The sequence below is a fragment of the Ranitomeya variabilis genome, chromosome 4 (assembly GCF_051348905.1).
Source record: "Ranitomeya variabilis isolate aRanVar5 chromosome 4, aRanVar5.hap1, whole genome shotgun sequence".
In the NCBI taxonomy this organism is placed as follows: Eukaryota; Metazoa; Chordata; class Amphibia; order Anura; family Dendrobatidae; genus Ranitomeya; species Ranitomeya variabilis.
Genome location: NC_135235.1, coordinates 696,473,924 through 696,484,320, shown reverse-complemented (window position 1 = coordinate 696,484,320; position 10,397 = coordinate 696,473,924). Strand labels below are relative to the sequence as shown.

The 10,397-nt window shown below is 48.0% G+C and overlaps 1 protein-coding gene across 2 annotated transcripts in view; it reads left to right on the top strand.

Annotated features, from left to right (window-relative positions):
- Positions 1-3,978: 3,978 nt before the first annotated feature.
- The window catches only part of LOC143766411 (uncharacterized), a 57,813-nt gene continuing 51,394 nt past the window's right edge, over positions 3,979-10,397 (top strand). For both annotated transcript variants that reach the window (XM_077254081.1, XM_077254080.1), the window contains exon 1: positions 3,979-4,035. In XM_077254081.1, the coding sequence (XP_077110196.1) occupies positions 4,009-4,035 (27 nt within the window). In that variant the 5' untranslated portion in view covers positions 3,979-4,008. The remainder of the gene's footprint in view (positions 4,036-10,397) is intronic.

Below are 10,397 nucleotides of genomic sequence, written 5' to 3'. Positions count from 1 at the left end.
GTTGTAGTGGCAGTTGTTTTGACACAAGGTGGCGCTGCTGTGACAGGAGACGGCATAGCAGGGTTTTAGCGTGGTGTGTCATAAGACCTCTTTGCTTGTGGACATTCAGGGCAAACCATCCCTTTTCACCAAAGTGCCTGGTGTAGGTGACCCTATCTCCTGGATACAGGTCTCTATCTGGATGTCCTTCCCAGAGATGAGATTCTACGTCCCTCCGGTTGACAAATATTTCTGCGTAGAGTCCCTGTTCTTTTATAAAACTCCATCCTCCTTGTAGCTTGAAGGTGACAACTGTACCCTGCTTACGCGGGGGCCTGGTTAGTGGTGCGGTCCTTGCGGCCCTGGGCTTTAACCTGTAGACCCCGCGTGTCAAAGGCTCTGCGCTGGGCCTGATGTTTTTCCTCCTTCTCATCCCACTTGCGGGCAAGCTGGGACTGGTAGTCCTCCCACCTTAGGACCTCTACAGTCTCTCCTTTCTGTTTGGTGGTTGCGGGGAACCCCATGAGGTCAGGGCCTGGATTAACCCATTGGTACACAGTCCGCTCTGCATATAGCTCACCCGGCAGGGTGGCGGGCACAATTGGGGCCTTCATGAATTGCTCCATACCCGTGGCCTGGTCCCAAGGCTCAAGACGTTGGAGCCAGCTGGTACCGCGGGGAGGTGGTGCTGCTACAGGGCCTATCAGCAGTCCCTCTGTCACCGGGGCAGGGTCTTCGTCCTTACCTGCCACATCGGTGTCTTCAGTGCTGGTCGGTTCAGATGGTGGCGGAGTCTGCGTCAGCGACTCTGGAAGCGAAGCAGGGAGCGGTGTTGGAGGCGGTGCTGGTGGATCCTCCGCAGGCGTCTGGCATAAGGCCTTAGTGCTCAGCCGCAGGAGCTGGTCGATTAGCTCCTCCACGCCTGCCTGCAGAAAGTCAGGGCCTACAGGTGATACCTGGCTGTGGTGTCTCTCTAGGTGGCTGGGGGAGTCCTCTGCTCCGACCCCACACTGTGGTTCCAGGCGTCTAGCCATGGCGTCGTCATCGTGGCTCGCTCCTTCGTCTTTTTCCTGCTCTCTTCTCCGGGGGCGGTTTCTTTTTCTTTGTCTCCGCCTGCCATAGAGGATCAGGAGGCAGATCTCGGCTAAAGGTACAGAGGTATTTGGACTGGGCGGCCATTATTTTTCACGCTTTCAGTTCACGCCCACGACGGCATGCCCTTCTTCTCCTGTGCTCCTCGTGGCGCTGTAATGGCGGCGGTTATGGCGGGAATTTTGGTGGTCTTTTGCAATACACAGTCTTTTAGCAAATTACAGTTCAAGCACAATTCTGGCACAGTTCTTAGGCGCACATTACCCGATTTTCAGGCTTAAGTAGATCCTGTTCGTGACGCCAAGATGGATTGCCCCCCAAGGGCTAGGGGTACTCGGTACCAGGTCCTTAAGTTCTCAAGGGGGCTGTCACGGTAGCTGTCCCGGTCTCTGGCCCTGGGACATCCGTGTAAAAGGGAAGGTACTTAAAGGGATAATGTTTGTGATGCCACCTGTGGTATTCGGTCAGGGTGACCAACGCTGCTTAGGGGTCCGCTGGGGTGATGTTATGGCAGCTAGATGGTATACCTTCCCACAGGTGAAGTGTGTCCCCAGGGCTTCCCAGTGTGTAGATGGTGGATGGTGAATGGTGTAAGGCGCGGTGAAGAACGAGGACACAAGGTTGCAGTCTCTTTACCTTTTACTGAAGACTTCAGCATCCACAGTCCAGAGCACCAGATCACAGGGCAGGCAGAGTCCGGTCGGTTTGGAGGCAAATCCAGAGTCCCCTTATCCAGGTGGTAATAAGTAGCCTTCCTATAGCGCCTGGGTGTTGTAGTACCTTACTGCTGAGCCTCTCATAAGGTCCTCACAACTGTTGTAGATGTTCTAGATGTTATGTCTCTCTCTGTCCCCCAGATGGATAGAACAAACCCGTATGACTGGTGGCTTGAGGCTTTTTACAGGGACTCAAGCACGCCCCGGCCTCCGAGGGTTGCCACCGTGTTTCCTGGGTATAGGACGGATCAGTAACTTGCAATTAGCTGTCCTGTCGGTCTCTGGAGCAAAGCATAAAGCACTGTTGCTCCCTCGGTGTTCCGGCTACCGGATCCTGCACCTCAGAAGGAGGCAGCCTGTGCAGGGCAGAACTCCTTCTGGTTTCCACTCCTTTTGCTATGACTTCTTTCTCACTCTCTACAATACAGTTCCCTGTTCGTGTCCTTTCGTAGGAACTGCCGCACGTGGGGCAGGCGCAGCTCCGTGTCCTTCTGTCTAGGCCTCTGACAGGCTCCCACCCCTGTCAGGGACCAACTACCTGAACCGAAGCTCAGCCAGCAACTGCCTCACTTCCTCTCCAGACCACCAGTTTTACCTAATTGTGAAGAGTGCCCTAATAAATAGGAGCATAGCTCCCCCCTGATGGACTGGAGTATGAAATGTGTTGTATGCTTGTGGTACCTGGTAAAGAGATCTCCTTTATTGCCTCCAAACGTAACATCACTCCCCCTAGAGGAAAATGATATTACTGCAATGACCAGGACCCTGCATGTAATATTCCTCTATTTTCATTATATCTTGTTATCAGTTAAGACCCTATTTTTTGCTTGTTTGTTCCTCAGTATCTCGACTACAAGAAATCTCTGTAACGCTTTCAGGTTACTTGGTTAAAAGCAATCAAGGACTGCTTGGACCTTAACAGGATCCATCTGAAACGCCAATGTAGAAGCCAAATGTCCTGAGAACTGGACCTGCTGTACCACAAATTGACATTTCTCCAGGTTAGCAAATAAATAGATGTCATGTAGAACCTGGAGAACCTGCCTGACATGCTCACCATGCTCCTGCAGAGTACGTGAGTAACTCAATATATCACAAATCTACCAATCAGTGAGAAAAAATATAATATAATGACATTTTCAAAGACTGCCGGAGCATTGGTTAACCCGAATGGCAGCATCAAATGTTCAATCTGCCCCTCAGGTGTATTGAATGCGGTCTTCCATTTGTCACCATGGGGTATACGTATAGGGTTATATGCCCCTCTCACGTTAAGTTTGTAAAACCATTTATCTGCAGGTAATTGGCTAAACAGGTCAGGTGTATGGGGTAAAGGATAGGGAAGGTGAGCTATGATTTTACCAATCTCTCTGAAGTCCAAGCATGGACGCAGCCCTCCATCCTATTAACAAAACCCCACAGCGACTGGAGAGGTGCACGGCCGTATATGACCCTAAGGGCTTGTTTCCACATGCGAGAAACACGTCCGTGTCTCGCATGTAGAAACCAAGCTCTGGTGTCTGCACTCCGGAGCAGAGCGTGCGGCCGCATAGGAACACATGGAGCCGCACAGCTCCGCTCCTGAGTGCCGGCGCCAGAGCTTGGTTTCTACATGCGAGACACAGACGTGTTTCTCGCATGTGGAAACAAGCCCTAAGGGCTCATTTCCACATGTGAGAAACACATCCGTGTCTCGCATGTGGAAACCAAGCTGTGGCGCTGGCACTCCAGAGCGGAGCGTGCGGCCGCATAGGAACACATGGAGCTGCACGCTCCGCTCCTGAGTGCCGGCGCCAGAGCTTGGTTTCCACATGCGAGATACGGACGAGTTTCTCGCAAGTGGAAAGGTGCCCTTAGCCTGACACTGGAAGGGGTTAAATAAGCGAGATTTCGGCATTTTAGCTCCTGGTATGGAGTCGATAGCACAATCATATAGTAGACGTCCGATAACTGGTGATAATTCCCTCATGTGTGGGGTCTATTTGTCTCCAGAGAAATCACACGTTACATTCCACACATAACACTGTGTAGAGAAGGCGGCGCGGGGTAATTGTGCCAGTAGTGAGGGGAAATAATGGCGGGAATGTCACTGACTGAGGAGAAGTTCCCATGTAGTGTCTGCACTGCGGATATCATTCCCTGAGGCCCCTGATCATGTGACCCCTGACTCCTCCCCTCCTGTGACCTCATCACAGGTCCTGTGCGCACAGAGCAGCCATATATGTGGAGTGCGGCTCTGCAGGTGGAGGTAGGTGCTGGAGATTCCCCATTACTGAGCGCCGGGGACATTAACCCCTTCTGCACTAAGACTTTTGGTGTTGTCACCACTTTATAAGAATCATAACGTTTTTGTTCTGTTTCCTGTAATAGATACATACGACCCAACTATGGAGGACAGGAAGTGAGGGAGCGGATTGTTCTCCTAGTACAGGGCCCCTTTCTTGGCCCCACACAGTGTAATGCCCCCATTATGCCCCTGTAAGCCGGGTTCTGCCCCACAACCAGCTGCCTCGGGCACTTTACCATGAGCTGGTACCTCAGATTCTTCCCCGCACCCCTTTCCTTTGCTTGGTGCCAAATCTGTTCTGCCTTTGGGGCTATGGCCTTTATAATATCAGTAACCTGTGTCATCAGGGTCTCCTGACCAAGTGTACCATCTAGACTCTTCCTTAAGGTACCTTCACGCTAAACGATAGCGATATCGTTTAGTTTGACACGCAGCAGCGATCAGGATCCTGCTGTGATGTCGCTGGTCGCTGAATAAAGTTCAGAACTTTATTTGGTCGCCCGATCGCCGTGTATCATTGTGTTTGACAGCAAAAGCAACGATGCCAGCGATATTTTACACTGGTAACCAGGGTAAACATCGGGTTACTAAGCGCAGGGCCGCGCTTAGTAACCCGATGTTTACCCTGGTTACCAGCGTAAAATGTAAAAAAAACAAACAGTACATACTCACCATCTGATGTCCGTCAGGTCCCCCGGCGTCCCCCCAGTCTGTGTGACAGCTCTCCAGCGATCAAACAGCGACGCTGCAGCGATCGGCATCGTTGTCGCTATCGCTGCAGCGTCGCTTAATGTGAAGGTACCTTTACTGACACCCTCCCTCTTCCCATTGATTTCACATGGTCCCGTCTGGACGGCAGATAGCAGCCTTTTTGTACAAATGCAGCACAGCCCTGAGGAGTCTTTTTATGACGCTCCTTTTTACACCCCTTATGCAATATATACGATGCCGCTCACACAGTATGATGTTTCCACAGTACTGGCATCTGTCGTAAAAAAAAAAGATTTTCACATTACCGCCATACCCCCACAGACAGTATAATGTTCCTACAGTACCTCCATCCCACCAAACACAGTATAAAGTTCTCATAGTACCGCCATACCCCCACACACAGTATAATGTTCTCACAGTACCGCCATCCCACCACACACAGTATAATCTTCTCATAGTACCGCTCTACCCCACACACAGTATAATGTTCCCACAGTACCTCCATCCCACCACACACAGTATTTTGTTCCACAATAGTGGCTTCCCACAGACACAGGACAATGTTTTCACAGGACTGGCATTCCTCTCACACACAGTGTAATGTCCCCACAGTACTGCTATCCTCCCACTTTTTAATTTTCCCACAGTACTGCCCCCTACATGCACAATATGGTACCATCCACCTCACTGACTACCTCTGACCACCAAAAATTAATGAATACTCACTTAAGGTACCTTCACACTTAACAACGATAACGATAGCGATCCGTGAGGTTGCAGTGATGTTGCAGCGTCCTGGATAGCGATCTCGTTGTGTTTGACACGCAGCAGGGATCAGGATCCCGCTGTGACATCATTGGTCGGAGCTAGAAGTCCAGAACTTTATTTCGTCGCTGGACCACCCGCTGACATCGCTGGATCGGTGTGTGTGACGCGGATTCAGCGATGTCTTCACTGGTAACCAGGGTAAACATCGGGTTACTAAGCGCAGGGCCATATAGCAGAGCACAGCGGTGACGTCACCGCTCTGCTTTAGGGCCGGCGCTTACACAGTGCAGGGAAGCGGACGCGACAGACACCGGAATGTACAGTGGGGCAAAAAAGTATTTAGTCAGTCAGCAATAGTGCAAGTTCCACCACTTAAAAAGGTGAGAGGCGTCTGTAATTTACATCATAGGTAGACCTCAACTATGGGAGACAAACTGAGGGAAAAAAAATCCAGAAAATCACATTGTCTGTTTTTTTATCATTTTATTTGCATATTATGGTGGAAAATAAGTATTTGGTCAGAAACAAAATTTCATCTCAATACTTTGTAATATATCCTTTGTTGGCAATGACAGAGGTCAAACGTTTTCTGTAAGTCTTCACAAGGTTGCCACACACTGTTGTTGGTATGTTGGCCCATTCCTCCATGCAGATCTCCTCTAGAGCAGTGATGTTTTTGGCTTTTCGCTTGGCAACACGGACTTTCAACTCTCTGCAAAGGTTTTCTATAGGGTTGAGATCTGGAGGCTGGATAGGCCACTCCAGGACCTTGAAATGCTTCTTACGAAGCCACTCCTTCGTTGCCCTGGCGGTGTTGTTTGGATCATTGTCATGTTGAAAGACCCAGCCACGTTTCATCTTCAATGCCCTTGCTGATGGAAGGAGGTTTGCACTCAAAATCTCACGATACATGGCCCCATTCATTCTTTCATGTACCCGGATCAGTCATCCTGGCCCCTTTGCAGAGAAACAGCCCCAAAGAATGATGTTTCCACCACCATGCTTTACAGTAGGTATGGTGTTGGATGGATGCAACTCAGTATTCTTTTTCCTCCAAACACAACAAGTAGTGTTTCTACCAATCATTTCCAGTTTGGTTTCATCAGACCATAGGACATTCTCCCAAAACTCCTCTGGATCATCCAAATGCTCTCTAGCAAACTTCAGACGGGCCCGGACATGTACTGGCTTAAGCAGTGGGACACGTCTGGCACTGCAGGATCTGAGTCCATGGTGGCGTAGTGTGTTACTTATGGTAGGCCTTGTTACATTGGTCCCAGCTCTCTGCAGTTCATTCACTAGGTCCCCCCGCGTGGTTCTGGGATTTTTGCTCACCGTTCTTGTGATCATTCTAACCCCACGGGGTGGGATTTTGCGTGGAGCCCCAGATCGAGGGAGATTATCAGTGGTCTTGAATGTCTTCCATTTTCTAATTATTGCTCCCACTGTTGATTTCTTCACTCCAAGCTGGTTGGCTATTGCAGATTCATTCTTCCCAGCCTGGTGCAGGGCTACAATTTTGTTTCTGGTGTCCTTTGACAGCTCTTTGGTCTTCACCATAGTGGAGTTTGGAGTCAGACTGTTTGAGGGTGTGCACAGGTGTCTTTTTATACTGATAACAAGTTTAAACAGGTGCCATTACTACAGGTAATGAGTGGAGGAAAGAGGAGACTCTTAAAGAAGAAGTTACAGGTCTGTGAGAGCCAGAAATCTTGATTGTTTGTTTCTGACCAAATACTTATTTTCCACCATAATATGCAAATAAAATGATAAAAAAAAACAGACAATGTGATTTTCTGGATTTTTTTTTCTCAGTTTGTCTCCCATAGTTGAGGTCTACCTATGATGTAAATTACAGACGCCTCTCATCTTTTTAAGTGGTGGAACTTGCACTATTGCTGACTGACTAAATACTTTTTTGCCCCACTGTAAGTATGTAGTGTTTGGGTTTTTTTACATTTACACTGGTAACCAGGGTAAACATCGGGTTACTAAGCGCGGCCCTGCACTTAGTAACCCGATGTTTACCCGGGTTACCCGGGGACTTCGGCATCGTTGGTCACTGGAGAGCTGTCTGTGTGACTGCTCTCCAGCGACGACACAACGACGAAACAGCGGCGCTGCAGCGATCGGCATCGTTGTCTATATCGCTGCAGCGTCGCTTAATGTGACGGTACCTTTAGCCTCATTCTTGGTGCAGATACTAATGAACCCAGGATCTATGAGATATTTACCATACAATAGTTGGATAGGCAGGAGTGTATCATCCAAAACGGTAGCCCACTCGGTTGCTATGATGCCTATGAATTGACAGGGCTCAGTGGGGTGTGGTATTGGTCACCCTCTCCTTCCCATCATCACAATTTCAGTTATATCCACATTCTCATGATGGTGATACCACTGAATAGATTAGTGAATCAGGAAGTTGAAAGCTCCTGATCCACCATTCAGCGTTCGCCTGTGTCTCCTGCACTGCAGGCACAATGATGTCACTACATCACACCTATCATATGGAGCCGCAGTACTCACACCGCACAGACCAGAGCAGCGCACCTCAGGAACCGGGTTGGCTGAGTAGTAACATAGTAACATAGTAAGGCCGAAAAAAGACATTTGTCCATCCAGTTCAGCCTATATTCCATCATAGTAAATCCCCAGATCTACGTCCTTCTACAGAACCTAATAATTGTATGATACAATATCATACAAATATCATACAAATATCATACAATTAGTAGTGTGTGTGTGTGTGTGTGTGTGTGTGTGTGTGTTTTATTTCAAATTTCAGGAATTGTGGGGGCATCATATTAAGAGAAGAGCTGTTGGGACTCATACTGAATGTGTGGCTGCTATGGGCCATTATGCTGGGGTTGTGGTGGACTGTAAATTCCTCCATACTGAGTGGGGTTTTATATTCTGTGTAGCAGGTTGTGATGGCCATAATTTGAGATGAGCGAATATGTTCAGAAAACGATCGCCAAACATAAATTTGGCACGAATATGGTATATTCGGATTCATGATCGGTAACACGAGCATTTTTCTTAAGAACGGAAAAAGTCGGTAATATTCGGTACAAGACATAATAGAAGCCGGCAATACATGTGCCGTGTTTAGTAAAATCACAGCCACCAATATGGGAGACTGGGGTTCAAATCCTGGCTCTGCCCTGTTGGACATAATATACCAGTAGTGGTCCATAACACTATGGTGCCTACCTCAATAAACATGAGAGTGTCATGAACAAAGAGAGTCATGCCGGCTCAGACGTCACCTGGATTAACAAGGTCCCCGTAAGATGTTGAGGAACAAGGACAATCTGATGATATATGGGCTACTGGACCAACTGCAGATCCACCCCACATGAAGACCTGGAAGAACAACATGTGCAACCCCCTGATCCAACCCTGCAACTAGAGAGCACTGTATCTGGTCTGAATCAGAAGATCTTAGATAAACTAAATACCAGAGATCGACGGCCAACGCTCAGCAAAGAAAGATCACCAAACAGTATGCTAGAGGATGCCAATAGAGCAGCACTTGCATCAATACCTACCACCACCATAACTCAAATAACCTGATCTATGCTACGGCCTACGACAAAGATCAAGGTGCTACAAAGGGAAGTCAGCCATCTATCAGAAATACAGAAGTATGTAAAGATCTAGAATAAGACCAAGCTGGACAAGTACAAAGGCCTGACCCCAAACTGAAGAGACTGCTAAACAAAGGCTCACAGCACTTGCTGCAACACTAGGGAGATACATTAGAGAAGCTGAGGCCAAGAAGATAAATGCCCTGTTCTCCAAAGAACCATCCAAAGTGTACTCCCAACTACAATGGAACAGCACAAAGGCAGCAACTCCACCAATAGCAGAGACTGAACAATACTGGAAGAACATATGGAAGAAGGAAAAACACAACACCAGTGCAATGTGGCTGCAATATTTGAGAATGAAACACATCAACCACCTAGTGCAAGAACCAGTCACCATTACAGAAGCAGACGTCCAACAGCGGGTCAAGAACATGAAGGGCTGGACAGCACCTGGCACATACATGATCCTCAACTACTAGCTAAAGAAATTCACAGCGGTACATGAACACATAGCATTGTGTTTTAATATTTGATGTGTCAATAAAGTTATTTATTTTTATATTTACGATGGTTGTGCTTACCTTACAGTGACTCTTTTCTCGTTATTACTTGTTCACTATTGTCACTGGTAATGCACCCATGTTACAATGATGTTTACAGTGTAGTGTGCCTTGTGTAAAACAATTTTTTGACACATAGCAAAGCAGATGAACCAACTGCTACAAGCAGGTCACCACCCAGCTTGGCTAACACAAGGAAGAGCAGTGCTGATCATGAAGGATCTTCACAAATGAACAATTCAATCCAACTTCCACCCACTAACCTGCCTTCCAACAACATGGAAACTTCTGTCAGGCACCATATTCACCAAGCTACAGAACCATATGAACCAGTACATGAATCTAAGCACCAGCTCCCAGTAGATAAAGCAGTCGCTCAAGACTCAAGATCCAGACAGACCAATCTCAGCACAGCCTGGATTGACTACAGGAAAGCCTATGACTCAATGCCACACACATGGATCTGTACAATGTCAACAGGAAGTTAAGAACCTTCCTCAGAAACTCAATGGGGCTATGGAGAACAACATCGAAAGTCAACTCTAGACAACTAGCACAAGTGACCATTAAATGCAACATATACCAAGGTGATGCACTGTCCCCATTGCTGTTCTGCATAGGCTTGAACCCCTCAGTCAGATAATTACAGAGTGTGGCTATGGATACAAGTTCAAGATCATCAGCCACC